At 26.7% G+C, this 16764-nt stretch overlaps 3 protein-coding genes across 3 annotated transcripts; all 3 read left to right on the top strand.

Moving 5' to 3' along the window:
- Nucleotides 1–3680: 3680 nt before the first annotated feature.
- Nucleotides 3681–4316, top strand: LOC108327664 (RING-H2 finger protein ATL79). The gene has a single exon (XM_017561348.1). The coding sequence runs from the start codon at nt 3681–3683 to the stop codon at nt 4314–4316; it is 636 nt and encodes a 211-aa protein (XP_017416837.1).
- Nucleotides 4317–9062: 4746 nt separating this feature from the next.
- On the top strand, nt 9063–10912 carry LOC108327665 (putative clathrin assembly protein At4g40080). Its single transcript, XM_017561349.2, has 2 exons — nt 9063–9778; nt 10307–10912. The coding sequence occupies exons 1-2, from the start codon at nt 9273–9275 to the stop codon at nt 10827–10829; spliced, it is 1029 nt and encodes a 342-aa protein (XP_017416838.1). The 5' UTR covers nt 9063–9272; the 3' UTR covers nt 10830–10912.
- A 3187-nt stretch (nt 10913–14099) lies between these two features.
- Nucleotides 14100–16501, top strand: LOC108327876 (uncharacterized). The gene is made up of 2 exons (XM_017561601.2): nt 14100–14484; nt 15065–16501. The coding sequence occupies exons 1-2, from the start codon at nt 14428–14430 to the stop codon at nt 16160–16162; spliced, it is 1155 nt and encodes a 384-aa protein (XP_017417090.1). The 5' UTR covers nt 14100–14427; the 3' UTR covers nt 16163–16501.
- The last annotated feature ends 263 nt before the right edge of the window (nt 16502–16764 follow it).

The raw sequence follows: 16764 nt of genomic DNA on the forward strand, positions 1-16764 counted from the left end.
CAAATATTTTTATTTAGTAAGTATTCTTATTTTTCTGAATATTTTGATTCTTCAAAGTAATAATACATTGAGTACTAGAAACGACTTATTCCTGTTATTTATAATAATTTGATATCATTTAAGAGATTAAATAGTTTTTTCTTTTATATATTTTGAATGTATGGTGTTTGAAACTAAGGATATCGCTCTATTTGAAATCAAAATATTAATACTTATGGGATTAATAATGAAACTATTCAATCTCTTATACTCTTAAGTGGAATGATCAATTGTTTCCTTAGATTTTCATTAGGAGTTTATGTTCTTATCATTTCTGATAATCTTATATCGTTTAGAAATTCAGGTATTTTTTTCATCCTCAAAAATGTTTTTTAAGAACAAAATCGTGACGGAGTTCTACGTTTCAAAATGGACAATACATTAAATATATGGTTATTGATCATAAAAAAATGTTTCATCTTACACCTCCAACATATAATCTACACCTCCAAAAATTTCATTTTTAACTTCTGACATCCTGCACATTCAACTTTTTTAAAAATTTCATTTTTAATTTTAATAAATATCTTTTTATTTTCATCTTTTTCCCATTAAAAATACTTTAATAAATATCATTTTATTTTATTCTCTTTAATAAAGCATTCTACACTACCTTAATAATAATATAATTTAATTTAAAATTTAAGTATTATTTAATATAATTTTATATTTTAATAATTATTAAAATATGATTTATATTATAATAATAGTAATATTAAAAAAATAAAAATAGTATAAAATTTGATTTAATATATTCAAATATATTAAATTATATTAAAATATTAAAATATTAAAATAAGTTAAATAATTATTAAATTTTAAATAAAAACAAAAATTTTTAAAAATTTGTTTGAGATATCAAAATCAGTTTTTTTATTTATTTAAAATTTAATCAATATTTAATTTAATTGAAAATTATAATATTATTTTATATTTTTATTATTTTATAATTATTAAAATATGATTTGTATTTTTATAATAGTTTTATTAAAAAATAAAAATAAGAGTAACCATGAATAAAAATAATATTAAAAATCACATTTAATATATTTAAATTATATCAAAATATTAAATTAAATTAAATAATTATTAAAATTTAAATAAAAAGCAAAATTTTAGAAACATATATTAGTCGGATACAGAGATCCCATAAATTTATGATCGAATATGGATATCCGATAAATAAATTTTTCTAAAATTTTGTTTTTTATTTAAATTTTAATAATTATTTAATTTAATTTAATATTTTAATATAATTTAATATATTTAAATATATTAAATGTGATTTTTAATATTATTTTTATTTTTATTATTTTTACTCTTATTTTAGTTATTATTATTTTTACTTTTTAATAAAACTATTATAAAAATATAAATCATATTTTAATAATTATTAAAATATAATAAATAATGCTATAATTTTTAATTAAATTAAATATTGATTAAATTTTAAATAAAAAATAAAACTGATTTTCGATAAGAAGTTTTTGAAAATTTTTGTTTTTATTTACAATTTAATAATTGTTTAATTTATTTTAATATTTTAATATAATTTAATATATTTAAATATATTAAGTCAAATTTTATATTATTATTATTATTATTATTATTATTATTATTATTATTATTTTATTTTTATTTTTATTATTTTATTTTTATTTTTTTAATATAGCTATTATTATAATATAAATCATATTTTAATAATTATTAAAATATAAAATTATATTAAATAATATTTAAATTTTAAATTAAATTAGAATTATTATTAAGGTGGTATAGAGTGTCTTTAATAAGAAAGAGAAGAAAATAAAAAAAAAATATTTATTAAAATGTCTTTAATAAGAAAGAGAAGAAAGTTAAAAATGAAATTTTTGAAAAAATTAGAAATGCAGAATGTCAGAAGATTAAAAATGAAAAATTTGAAGGTACAAGATGAGATGTTGTAGGTGTAGGATGAAACACTCATCATAAAAATGTCACTCGACGTACTTTTGAAATAAAAACAAACATGTTATAGAATTATTAGCATTATTTTTGTTACTCCTTTGAAAATTTTGAATTTAAGTATAAGATAATTAATCATTATCGAACATGAAGAAAAAAAATTATACAAAAACTAATTATTCTTACCTCAACTTGATTAAAATAGCATAACCATACTTAATCACATTATTTGAAATATTGTTTATTTTAAAATATACATTTTTAATACGGTTTCATCTTTAAGAAAATATAATAGAAGAAAAATATATTTAAATTACTTTTTATTTTGACTCATGAACAATCTATAACTTTAGTTCATTATCAATATCGAATAATGCATTTGAAATAAATCTATATTATTAATTGAATATATTTTTATTCTTAAATTATTTTAAAAAATTGTATTCATTTCTAAATTAAATAATACTTTGTTCCAATATTTTATAAAAGTAATGTAAACAATAAAAATTTGTAATTTTTTTAGAGATTATTTTTAGCGACGATTTTAACTTCTGAAAAATACGTTTTTCGTAATTAAAAAAACAACTAGAAAAAGTAGCGTCGCTAAATAATTACTAGTGGTTTTATGCTAAACTGTTCCTATTTTCAGAGATTTATAAAAAACCGCCGGAACTAACTAGAGTTTTCCAAAACTATCCCTATTTTGGAGAGTTTCATTTAAACCGTCGGAAATTATTCGAGATTTTTAAAGCCGCAGGAAAATAATCCCTCATTATTATTTCTGTAGTAAAAATTATCATTTCCACGTCTATAATGTAGAGCTTTTTGTTTCTCACATGGTTTGTTTGTTGCAAATGTGTTACATTACTTCAAAATATTTAACACTAAATACCTCACAATTTAGTTCAGAGACAAAACATATATTTTTTTATAGTGTTAATTAAGTTTTTAGTTTTTAAACTTTAACGTAAAATTAAAATTTATTTGTGTTTATATATTTTTTGTTCCCTAAACTTTAAAACAAGTGAATATAGTTCTTAAATTAATTACCTTAAATTTTATTAACTGGTAAACGGACTGTATTTGTTGATCTTAAATTCGATATCAAAATATATTAAAGTTTTCTTCAGAAATAAAATATAATTTCATGTCAAAATTTAAAAACTAAAAACATATTTAATATTTTTTATAATAATTTAATATGAAAAATATATTTAATTTAATTCTTATTATATAATTGATTTTTTAAGGAATATTCCGTACATATGTAAGGCTCGAATTATGATTTATCTTTAGTTTAATTTATTTAGATTTTTATCCTAAACTGTATATTAGAAAAGATTAGGAAAAGGCCAGACACTGCAATCAGAATAAATTAATTATATATATATACATAGTTGGAATTAGTTGAAACTAAGGTTTTGTAAGTTACCAATATATTTTGATATTTTGATGTTGTAAGATGTGTTGAGGATTTAAGAGTTTGTGTGATTGGAGGTTGTTTGTTTGCAAGAAGTTTGAGCTTAACCCTCTCTCATCCCATGAAGCAAGTCAGAGCTAAAACGTAACTCTGAAAATGTTTTTGTAGCTCATGTCACTTCCTTTTGTTTCGAACATCATTTTCTCTTCCTCTTTCTCACCGACCCTTCAAACTTTCAATCCATCAACACATCTGCATACATTCTGCACACACGTTCATGGAGATGTGCGTGCACCATCTGCTCATTCTGCTCCTGTCTCTCTGCAGTTCCTTAGACTGTGTGAATGCTCAGTGGAATCCATTAAGCCCTGCCACATACGAGGAGATGAACCGTAGTGACAACTTGAAGGCCTCACTCACTCTCTCCTTCTCCTGTGTCTCCATTGCCTTCTTCTTGTTCCTTTTCTTCAAAATCCGCGCGCGTTTTTTCCCCCGCCCTCCTTACATCAAGCCTCTCCCGAAAACAACCGCCGAAGCCATCCAAAGATGTCCCACCTTCGATTTCTCCGAGATGAAGGAGCTGAGCGTGGGGAATGGAGCAGAGGAGTGCGCGGTGTGCTTGGTGGAGTTCGAAGACTCCGACACCGTTAAGATGCTGCCGCTCTGCCAACATGTTTTCCACCAGCATTGCATCGATCAATGGCTACCCTCTCGCCTCACGTGCCCCATTTGTCGCCAGAAGCTTATATCCGATGATACTGAAGCAAACATCACCGAGTTTGCTTCAGTAGAACGAGAAGAAGAAGAAGAAGAAGAAGAAAATGGTGACACTGCAGAGTTTACTGAGGTGGCAATAGCTGCAGCAACGGAACAACATGAACATGAAACCGAAGCTGATAACGCTGTGGGATAGGTTTCAGAACTGAGGAGTTTGGTGACCGTCACAGATTCGTAGGCGTTGATTACTGTTTTTGTCTCTTCTTTTTACGCAATAAACTGCTATTTCTAGTTACCTCCATGCAGATATTCAGATGGCCGTTCTGTATAATAATCCTGTATTATATTCGTAAAGTAGTCATAAAATGAAAAAAACAATATTTGTATATAATATATATTTATATATACGTGTGAGTAATTCCAAGACAGAAACGTGATGGGTGTGTAGCCTTCTATTATTCATCAGGTACAAGTCACGTGAAAGCTATGAAGGAGAGAGAAATTTAATACTTTGTCCATTGGATTACGTTACACCTTTCTTGGAAGATCCCCATACTTCGCATTGTTTTCTGCTTTCTTTGTTGTTTACATTTTTCTCTTTTCATTAAAACTCATCTTAAGATAAATATATAATATGTTTTAATTTTAACTTAATATAAATTTCTGTTAAATCCAATCCATCTTTTATATTCAAATTTAAACTTACACTTTTCCTTTACTACTATGCAATAGCAAATGAAATCGTTCTTATCAATATTTTCAAATTAGTCATGGTTTTCATATAGAGTTTTTACATTGATTAGTTACATATAAGAATAATATTTGATTTTTTTAATTAGCTATCATAACGAGTTGATCCATTCCCTTCTTGTATCCATATTGATATATATTTCATCTTCACTTTATATTTACAAAATTTATTCATTTTTTTAAATATTTGTTCTCTTATTAAAATATTGATAATACATTTTTTTTGTTAAGTTGAAATGATGCATTATCAATTTCAATGAATAAAATAGATTTTAGGTTATACATTTGATTACTCTTACTCTTTCGTTATATTTTTATTTTTTTCATAAAATAAATTGATCTCCAATTTCAAATATTCAACAGTGTATCATCCAATTTTTTTGTTAAAATAATTGCATTATATTTGAAAAGTGTTTTCATATCTTTCATTAAATCATGTTTTTTATTCTACATTTCTTTTACAATTTTATTCAATGATGTATCAAATTTTTTGATCATTTTTTATTTTTTTATTTGTTTCTTTTTTATTGTGTAAAATATTCTTTTATGAAATTTTATATAATTAATTTTATTTTTTAATTCATTCCCACAATTATATATGAAAATCTTTAATTTACTATAATATAAAAATTTAATGTTATTAACACTTGTTTATTGAAGTTGAAAAAAATGAAATATTTATGTCCAAATTTAAATTATTATTAATTTAATATTTTTTTCTCTTTGCAATTTCGTCAAATGTAATTTTTATCGGTGTATAAATTTCTTTTATTACAATTTAAAAATAAAGAGAATAAAGAAACATTTGAAATATTTTTAAACATAAACATTTACTTTTTATAATTTTTTAAAGATAATTTTTAACTTTACCAATTCTGTCCTTAATGTTTGTAAAGTTAATATATATTTTGGTTATTATGAAATTTTATTCATATATAATTGTGAAATATTCACTTTTATTATTAATTGGTATTTCGATTTGAAATTTATATTATTATAGTTTATTTCTAAATATTTGATAAAAGAATATATTTACTATTGATATTTGATAATATTATGTTTTTTTTATATAAAAAATAATTAATTAATATAGAAACAGAAAAATACATTACCTATTAAATATAAGGATGAGAATGAATTTTCACTTTAAAATACATAATGAAAAATAAAACTATTATAGTCTCGCGGCCATTCTTAATTACTAAAATATTGTTAAACATTTTTATTTAAAAATGCTAACAAATTCCTTTATTTTTATAAAATTGTTTTCATTCATAATTTCAACTTATTCTGATATTGCATTTGAGCCTATTTCCAAAATCAAGTCAACACTTCAAATTTAGCATTTAAGTTTAACTCAATTCAACTATCAATTATAACTATATATATAACTTCATTTGACCATTTTAATCCTATTGGTAATACCATTTTACATATTTTCCACTTTTTGACTTAGCAAAATTTACTAAAAACTTCCTAATTTTATTTATTTAAGTATATTATTCCATGATGTACGCTTAAGTCTTCTCTATCAAAATGTTTATCTATCAAAACATCATATAACTTAAATTTTTCATAGAACATTTCCTACTTAACAATTCATACAACACTTTAAATCCCAATAACCTATATATTAATATATATCATACTTAAAACTACTATAAAACATAACTATTATTATTTTTTAAATATATAACTATATTGAAAGTAAAAGACAATCAAATCATAAAAAAATCTCTTAGAGAAGTGATACTCCTTTATGTTTGTTAGTTTTCAATTCATTAAATACATATAACAATATATTTAAATATAACAAACAACATTGTTCCGTTCATGCCTTTCAAACGGAGAATCAAATCAAATGAATTAGTCAAAAAAATAGATTACAAAAATAAATAAGTTTTTGAAATCATCTTTTATTAATTTTTTTTCGAATTATTAGACTTTAAACAATATATTATTATATACTTTCTAAAATTTTATTCCTTGATAATTAAAACAAAATGTATTTAAAAACTATATTTGTTTGGTGAATTTTAATTCTCTCAGTGAATCTTTCTATTCATTTAAAAATTACATTTTCTATAATCTTTATTTTTAATAAATGTAAATTAATGTAGAAATAATAGTAGAGAAGAAGCACAAAAAGTGTTGGTAACATTCCATACGAAGCATTTTTTTACAATGTATTTACGTTTTCTCGTCAAAATTTTATTTCATTAATGTCGTGTAAAATTATACATGATTCGTCAATACGCATTAGAAAACATAAGATACAGTCATGGTAATTTAACGTTTGAACGAGGAGATTGAAACATCATTTCTCTTTTCACTAACGTGTTTTTAATTTTCAAAGGTTTCTTTTTATAGTAATTTAATTTTATCTAATAAATTTAAAATTTGGTATTTCATACATGTAATTTTAAAAATATTTACATTTTATTTTTCACAGATGAAATTATTTAAATTTAGTCAACCTATGATGTAGGTTTAATTGTAAAATTAAACCTTAACGCATCATATCAAATAATAAATACAAAAACATGGATGTATGTTGGATTGATTTTTTTTCCCATTATTTTCTCATCAACTTTATAACTATAAAATTTTTAATTATTTCGGTATAACTCATTAATCTTACTATGAATATTCTTATTACAACCTTTTGTTTCCGAAGAAGCGTAATTTAACCCTTATTTGAAAAAAAGAAAAATTTGACATTATGTATATTTGTATTCTTATTATTTGAACTTATTCTAAATTTTGAAAGAAAAAAAACTATATATTAGTATGAGGAAAATATTAACACTGCATATATTTTATTCGAGTATATTCTGTTCTTTTGAGAACACAATTCTCTTTAACCTACTTGCGTTTTAGTTTATGTCGTCTTCCTTATTATTATTTTTTGAAGTAATTATTTAAATCTAGCCAATTACAAAAATTAAAAATTAAAAAATATGTTAAATTTTACAGAGTATGTTTTATTGAATACGTTTTCGTAATTTATTCTTTAATTACAAATTTATTTTCTACTGTTTCGTACGATAAAATAAATCCATTCATCATGACAACAATTATATTTCCATCACACTTCATTTATTTTTAAACACATATATAATTGAACATTATTTGATGAATATTAATGTTTCACATATATAGTATAACATTCACCAAACTTTTAAAATACTAACTTGCTCCAGGTTTCATATTCTACAATTGTCATTCATTATGGCGTTGATTAAATTAGTGTTTGTGATTACTTTTAGGTTGTCATCCAGGAAAACTTTATTAAAAGTATTATCCATCAATGATCTCCGAAAGTTTTGAACAGTGAAGTAATCCAAGTCTTGATTCTTTTATTAATTAGTACAGCGACAATGGAGTCGTGTTTAAGTAAAAGTATAATATATATTAGGAAACATGCTAAATATACAAATTGAAAAACTATTAGGCAATTTTAAATTACAAAATATGTTAAAAAGTAGTGAATCTAAACAAAATAAAGTTAAATTAGAATATATACATCAATATAAATGTTATCTCATTAATTAGTTTTTTAGAGTTGAATTAGTTTTAAAAATTTACTTTTTAATTTTATATTAGAATTATAAATTAAAATCTATTTTAACACAAATTTTATTTGTTAAACATATCATTTTATTTACTATTAAATTACGGATCATTCATTAAATAAATAAATATATATATTATAACGTGAAGGATATTAAAAAAGAATTTATAAAAACAATTAATATCTACAACGATCGTAATTACTAATTAAGTTTTTTAACTTTTTTTTTAGAACTCAAATCTGAATCTGAAAGCTAGCTATGACTAGGTTGGTATGAAAAATGTGTAAACTAACCACTGCGTTACGTCAGCTACATCATTAAAACATTTCAACCCACGATGTAGACAAATCATTATCCAGAAATTCACGCTAACCTTAGAGTGATCTCAAAATGTTTTGGATAATAATCTTAAATTGTTAATTTTACTCAACTAGTCACATCTTTTAACTAGTTAATAATTTCTCTACTTTTAGAACATATAAAAAGATGGAGAAGAAACAAAATAAACTGTTATGGTAGGAAATATAAAAAGGGAGATAATTTAATTTTCGATGGAATAAAAATGCCCGAGTGAATTAATTAATGTAATAACTCACATGACAGTCGGAAAAGGAAACTAGTAGTCAATAAGTTTCATTATCAACTTGCATAAAAAATGCAATTATAAGGCGCAACACTTGAAAGCTTTTTGTTTAAAATTTCAACGATAATCCATCACTAATTTTAATACATAGTTGTTGGCCTTGAAGAGATTAAGGAGGCGCAGTGTGCTATGTTTTATTGTCGTGTCTCTTAGCGTGCACGCGTGTGTCTCAAACTATATTGGTATGACCAAACTGAAAGAGCTGATTGGGAGGTTGAAGGACAAAGCGTCGCAGGGCAAAGCCGCCATCCTCTCCAAACGCGCCACTCTCTCTCTCCTACGCGCCACTAGCCACGATCCCTTCACCCCTCCCACCTCCAGTCACCTCTCCACGTTCCTCATCGCCGGCGATGGATCACGCGTCACGGCCTCCGCCGCCATGGAGCTTCTCATGGACCGCCTACAGAGCACCCAGAGCTCTGCCGTGGCGCTCAAGTGCCTCATCGCCGTCCACTACGTGTTAAAGCGCGGCAGCTTCATCATGAGGGATCAGCTTCCGTACAGCTGCGGCGGCGGCGGCGGCAGGAACTACCTTAACCTCTCCAAATTCCGCGACAGGAGCAGTCCCGTATCCTGGGAACTGTCTTCGTGGGTACGATGGTACGCTAAACACGTGGAACAGCTTCTCTGGGCTTCCAGGATCGTCGGCTTCTTCCTCGGCGTTGAAGCTGAAGAAGACTCAAGTCAAGGGTAACACTTCTCAAACTAAATTTTTATATGATTTTTGTTTTTTTTTATGATTATATTTATATATTAAAAAAATAAGAATATTAGTAATATTTACTCATAAATTTTATACTATTTTTTATTATCAATTAAAATTGATTAAAAATTATAAAGTTTGTCATTTTAAATTTTAGATTTACAAGTTCATCAAAATTTATATTTAATAAATTTCAACAAATATAAAAAAGTGTGGATCCCATTTCTTTTGAAAAAACAATTTTGATACGATAATTTATACGTATTTTATTTTCTCTATTTTGATGATTCAATTAAATCTTAAACTTAACATATCTATTTAAATGCCATTTTAATTAAAATCATTCATAGGAAAAAAGAATGAAAAATAGTCACACGCGTACCGACTACCAAATAAGTGCAAAGCTCCACTAACAATAAAATAATGAAATGGCATTCACCAAGGTTGAAACCTGGTCTTTGAAATTCAAAGGCGATGATGGTTAGCCACGAAGCTACTCAAAAAATTTGTTACAGGTGGTGGACGAAAGCAGGAGAAGAGAGAGCTTCAGGCCTTAGCAACAGTGAGGTGTTGAGAGAGACGGAGGCTCTGTTGGCGGTTATTGAAGGGATTGGGGGAATACCCGACGCAGCATCCATGGAAGGGAACAAACTAGTTGGTGAGATGAGGAGTCTGGTAGAAGAGGATGTGGTTGTGGCGCTGAGCGAGGTTTTGGTTAGAGTTAACGAGTTGAGGGAGCGTTTTGGGTGTCTGAGTTTTGGAGAAGTGGTGGAGTTGGTTTACGTGTTGAACAGATTGGAGAAGTGCAAAGAGACGGTGGAAGAGGTGGTGGTGGTGGTGGTGGTGGCAGAGAAACAGAGATTATTATGGGATGTAGTGAGAGAAGTAAAGGAGAAGGTTGAGAAGGTGTTTAGGGAAGAAGGGAAAACCATGAGAACACATAGACACAGGGCAACGAAGTCAGAAAGGTTTGAATTTCCAACGCTTTTGATCGATTCTGTTGATTTGGTTCGGTTTCCCTCCGCAAGGTTGCTGTGAATTATTTTGTAAATACTAATCGTCTTATTCATGTTTTACCAACTGAAGATTGAAATAGGAATGGTTTAACATAATGACACTTGCACCTAGCTTCACTCTTCTGAGTCTCCGTGACTAAATTCTGAATTGAAAAACTTAATTTATATATATATATATATATATATATATATATATATATATATATAGAGTATGATACCCTGTTTATTTAATAATTTATTTATATATAAAAAAATATAATTTTAAGTATGTTTTTTAAAAGAGAATTGGTTATTACAACAATATTTTTAAAAAAATATTATTTGACACACCTAAATATTTTACATTAATACTATTTTTATTTATTTTTTACTTTATTTTCTTAAATAAATATAAAATTTTATATTTTTATGATCGTTTTATCCTTATATTTTATGTTAAATTAACGTAAAAATGTGTGTGATAGGAGAATTTCTAATATCTTTATTCTTAAAAGTTAGATTCTCTCAACCCTTCTTATTCATCTTTCTCAAAAATCTGATTTCCTCCTTTGCCTTCTTAAAGATTCAAAATTCGTAGAAAAGTTATGTGATATCTCCGAATTAATTTCATCTTTCGGTAAATTCAAATTATGCTACTCTTAGAGCAAATATGATTTTTTTTTGTGCATGCAGTTTTTCTTGACTATGTAATTTTTTTAAGATGAATCTTCATTTTATTGTGGTCCTTAAATCAAGTTAATTGAGTTTTTTTTTTGTGTAGATAGGATAATGGTATATTTATTGATTTTGTAATTGTGGAAATAATGACTCATATTAGTTAATTTTATTAAAAATACTAATTTAATGTTTGTCAAATTGAAGAAGATTTTGAAGGTGAAACTATAATAACTTAATTAATATTTAGGTTGTGTAAGTTGAAGAGGTTCACGTAACAAACATTATGATATGAAAGATAATAATATTTACGAGGTTAATAAGGTTAGTTTTGTCATGACTTAATTTTAAGTTGTATTTAATAGAAAAACTCTCCCTAAACATGACAAGTACAAAGTTTTATAAGTTCGTTCAACATCCGTCTTTTAGAATAAAAAGTATAAATGTTAAACCCTGAACCTGAACCTTTATATGAACCTTCGTAAATTAATTGTATTCTATTTCACTTGTTTAGTTTAACAAATTTTTTTTGTGAAAAAGGATGATTTTTTTTATGTGAGTTTATTATTATGAAAATTATATTATCTTTACATTTGTGTCTTATTTATTTTCTTATACGATAATCATAAATAATATATATACTGAAATAAAAATATGAGTAAAGAAAATAATAATTTTAAATTTAAACGAAAAACTGAATAATTAATAATAATATTTTAGACTATGAATTGATTATTTTTGACAATTTTTATTTAATTCATAATTATTGTTTCAATGTATTTTAAAATAAAATATTATTTAACCACTAACAATAATATGAATCAATTTACGTTAATTATTAATGTCATCTATATATATAGGGGACATTAATAATTATATAATATTTTGATATTAAATACTTGTTAATTGATATATATTAAAAAAAAGTTGTTACACCACGTTAGAAATAATTTTATATCTGTAACTAAAGATGGTTCTCTACAAAGAATAGATTTTATTTTTTAACTCCATCCTTTTGTTTTTTTAAGTGTTATTTAAGGTTTCTTAAAGAAACTAAAACTTTAATAAAATTTCTCAATTTTACTAAAATGTTTACACATTCTTTTATTTTATTCTTTTTCATATTTAGCTAACTGTAACCATCTTTTTAAATTAATTAAAGATTAAGTGAGAGATACAAATATAAAAAAAATAATTAATATTTTGCTAAATTTTAAAATAATCGTTAATACGTAATTTTTTAATAATACTCGCTCGCTTACACACACACACACACACATATATATATATATATATATATATATATATATATATATATATATATATATATATAGGTTTGCTAATAAAATATAAATATTTAATTTTTTAAAATACTATACATACGAAAAATATTAAAATTAAAATAAATTATTTTCTTTATTTAGATATATTAAATAAAATTAGGAGAACAAAATCCCTCTCAAACATAATAAAGTTCTTCCTCCCTCCCTCCCCCTCTGTATTTATTTATATATATAAACCATCTAAATGAACAGATTTAGTTCATAATCACATTGAATTCCTTTTTCATAAATCCGAATTTTAATCTTTAGTTTTACCGTCCGTCACTGAAAACAAGTCAGAGAATCAAATTCTAACTCTCTTTTTTATAATCAATAATTATTTTAAAATCATACTAGTTTAAAAAATAAAAGATACATGTAAAGGATAAATACTAAGTTTTAAAATAGTGATTTAAATATGTGGATTATAATATGGTTAGAATTATGTAGATCATATATATTGGAACACATATCACAAGTCTGATCAATGTCGTGTCCAACACTTTCAACTTATTTAGATGATTGTTATATATTTAAATTACTAAAATCCTAAAAAAAATATAACTGAACACTTTCAACTTTATAACTCATTGTTTAATAATTTTCAGCCAAATTTTAAATTTTATGCTATAAACTATTATGAAGCATAATTTAAATTAATAATCATTTTGAACTTTATAATTCATTGCAATGAAAATTTTAAATTTTTTATTTTAAAGATAAATTTAATTTATTTTACGTTATCATAATTTTAAAACAATTATTAATTATTATCACTTGTAACTATATCTGTAACATTTTTAGTGTTGGAATCATTTTTTTTGTAAGGTTATACTCTGTCGGAATGCGCATGGCATGAACAACATCGGAAAGAACGATGTCGTCTTGGATACTACGCCTCCCATTGAAAAGCAAGGCTGCCACGTGGTAAAACAAAGAGAACAACTCACCAACGACGTAACCTATGACTTCGCTTTTACTGCTACCTGTACAAAATTAAAAAACCATTGACATTGTATAATGAAAAGTCATTCACATACTATTTTAATATGTTTATATTAATTTTATTTGTCCTTCATTTTTTTATAAATGCTGTTCGTATCGAAAATATACATTTTTTTTTAAATTTTAAATTTTAAATTTAAATTTATGATTTTCGTCAACATATTTTAATGAGAATTTTTTATAAAATTTAAATATTAAATTTAAGATTTTTGACAAGATCCATGTTGAGACGGGTTAATGCGTGACTACGTAATCATAAGATATCTTTAAATGAAACAAAACTACGAATAGAAAAACGCGTGTAGGAAAAAGTATTTTTTTTGTTGATGATGAGCTTTTGCGTTGGTGATATATGTATAAATACGCATTTGGAAGAGGAGGTGTTTTAGAAGAACATCATCAACGGAACAAAAACAGCCAAAGAGGATTTCTGCGACGGAACTTCCTTTTTCGGCTTTCAGTGTCTCTTTGTTTCTGTCACTCATTACCACAAATCCCTTCTTTACCCCTTTGTTTCCCTGCTTTTACCCTTCAACGCGCATTTCTTGCTGTTTCTCTCACTGGAATACGATCTCGATCGGAGCGACTATCTTTATACAATCATTCTCGTTTCGCTGGATTTGGATTGAACTTATAATAATGTGCTGTGCCGTTGGACATTACTGTTCTAAGAAGAACAGTGATGTTTGTGGCCAGGTAATTGTAATCTCATTTAAGAAAATTTTCATCTTTTCGCCGTGGTTTCGTTTTGCCCCTTTAGTTAATCTTTGTTTTTATTGATTCTGTTTGTTTTTTGTTTGATGAAAAACGGATTGCATTATATCTGATCTTCAGTTAGGGGCTGGTAATGGCAATTTGGTACTCTAATCGACCCTTTTAAAATGTGTTTATATGTGTGCGTTATATCTGTGCTCTAAATTTTTTACTATCTAAGAAAGGATGAGTTTTCAAAGGTATTTTGGCAAAGATGTTGGACTATTTCATAGGGTAGTTTACGGCACATGCTTAGACTCTCAGTTCCTTCTTCATTTGATTTTGTTTTTGACGGAGGGAAAGGGGTTTGAGTAATTAATGGGATTGGAATGGATGAACAATAACTAATTATACGTTCATGATGTAGCCTTAGGCTATGATTATTGAATAGAATTGGCCCTCAGTGTTCTTGTCCATGCTGTTGAGGAGAATTTCTGATAAATTTCAATGATCATTGAAAAAAATCATGAAACAATGTTGGTCGGGTGAAGTCGACTCTGATGGTTTTTCTTTGATGATACAGGAGTCAAGTCAAGTATGGGGCATGTCAAGAATGTGCTGCATTTTGCGTGCTCTGGATGTAAAAACATTAATATTTGTTTTTGCTGTTGTGCCAATGTGCACATTTGGCATATACTTGCACGGACAGAAAATCTCCTACTTCCTTAGGCCGCTATGGGAAAAACCTCCCAAGCCTTTCAATGTAATTCCTCATTACTATAACGAAATCGTGTCCATGGAAAATCTCTGCAGACTTCATGGCTGGGGAGTGCGTGAGTTCCCAAGACGTGTGTACGATGCTGTGTTGTTCAGCAACGAATTGGAGATACTTAACCTGCGCTGGAGAGAACTGTATCCTTACATAACACAGTTTGTTCTGCTTGAATCAAATTCCACATTCACGGGTAGGCCTAAACCTCTGGTTTTCAAAGGCAACCGGGAGCAGTTCAGATTTGTGGATTCCCGGTTAACATATGGAACCATTGGTGGGAGATTCATCAAAGGAGAAAACCCGTTCATCGAGGAGGCTTATCAGCGTGTAGCATTGGACCATCTCCTTAAGATAGCTGGTATCACAGATGATGACTTGCTGATAATGTCTGATGTTGATGAGATTCCAAGTGCTCACACTATTAACCTCTTGCGGTGGTGTGATGATGTGCCTTCAATCCTTCACCTTCAGCTGAAGAACTATCTATATTCATTTGAGTTTCTTGCGGATGATAACAGCTGGAGAGCCTCTGTTCACAGGTATCAGAGTGGTAAGACAAGGTATGCACATTACCGCCAATCTGATAACTTATTGGCAGATGCTGGTTGGCATTGCAGCTTCTGCTTCCGCCGTATCAGCGATTTCATCTTTAAGATGAAAGCTTATAGTCATAATGACAGAGTCAGATTCTCTCATTATTTAAATCCCAAGAGAATTCAAGACGTAATATGCAAAGGGGCTGATTTGTTTGATATGCTACCAGAGGAGTATACCTTCAAGGAAATCATTGGTAAAATGGGTCCAATACCCCACTCTTATTCTGCAGTTCATCTTCCTGCTTATCTACTGAAAAATGCAGACAAGTATAGATTTCTCTTGCCTGGAAATTGCTTGAGAGAGGACAGATGATCCTAGCATGGTAATTTATGTTACAGTTTTATTGTGCAGCTACGAAATACAGATACTTCTCATACAGTTTCAGTGTTGTGTAAGATTTTTTTGTTCTCCAGAATTTTGTTGTGTTAGGAAAAATTCTTTGATCTTGGAGACAATTGTGTACATAGTTTATACTTGAACTTCTCTGCATAAATCTATTCTGTTTATTAGGTTTTAGAATACATGTTTGCAGTGATGAGGCTGTGTTTATTTTGGATTAGTGTGGCTAATTCCCACATGAAAACAGTAGTTTAAAGTTCCCATGACATCCTTCTGTTATCTCTTGGTTAATATGACATGTTTAGATACAAATTATGTTATGAATTAGTGGTGACACTGATCATTAACTCTGTTGTTAATGGGATCTCATTAATGATAGTATCTCATTTTAAGAATTTTATTCAAGAAAAGTGCAACATTACCTATTGTTTCATAGTTGATTTCTAGCTGTATTGTTTAAATTTCTCTATAAGCATAAAAAAGAAGTAACTTTATTATAAAGAAATTAGTCTGATTACACTTTCCAAATTTGAAGTTTTGAATTGGAGAACCTGCAAAGAGCAATATTATGTCGT

The sequence above is a fragment of the Vigna angularis genome, chromosome 2 (genome assembly GCF_016808095.1).
Source record: "Vigna angularis cultivar LongXiaoDou No.4 chromosome 2, ASM1680809v1, whole genome shotgun sequence".
Lineage (NCBI taxonomy): Eukaryota > Viridiplantae > Streptophyta > Magnoliopsida > Fabales > Fabaceae > Vigna > Vigna angularis.

Coding starts and splice junctions, on each gene's coding strand:
- LOC108327664 (XM_017561348.1), top strand. CDS start 3,681: ATGGAGATGTGCGTGCACCATCTGCTCATTCTGCTCCTGTCTCTCTGC.
- LOC108327876 (XM_017561601.2), top strand. CDS start 14,428: ATGTGCTGTGCCGTTGGACATTACTGTTCTAAGAAGAACAGTGATGTT. Junction 14,485..15,064: donor ACAGTGATGTTTGTGGCCAG/GTAATTGTAATC, acceptor TTGATGATACAG/GAGTCAAGTCAAGTATGGGG.
- LOC108327665 (XM_017561349.2), top strand. CDS start 9,273: ATGACCAAACTGAAAGAGCTGATTGGGAGGTTGAAGGACAAAGCGTCG. Junction 9,779..10,306: donor GAAGAAGACTCAAGTCAAGG/GTAACACTTCTC, acceptor AATTTGTTACAG/GTGGTGGACGAAAGCAGGAG.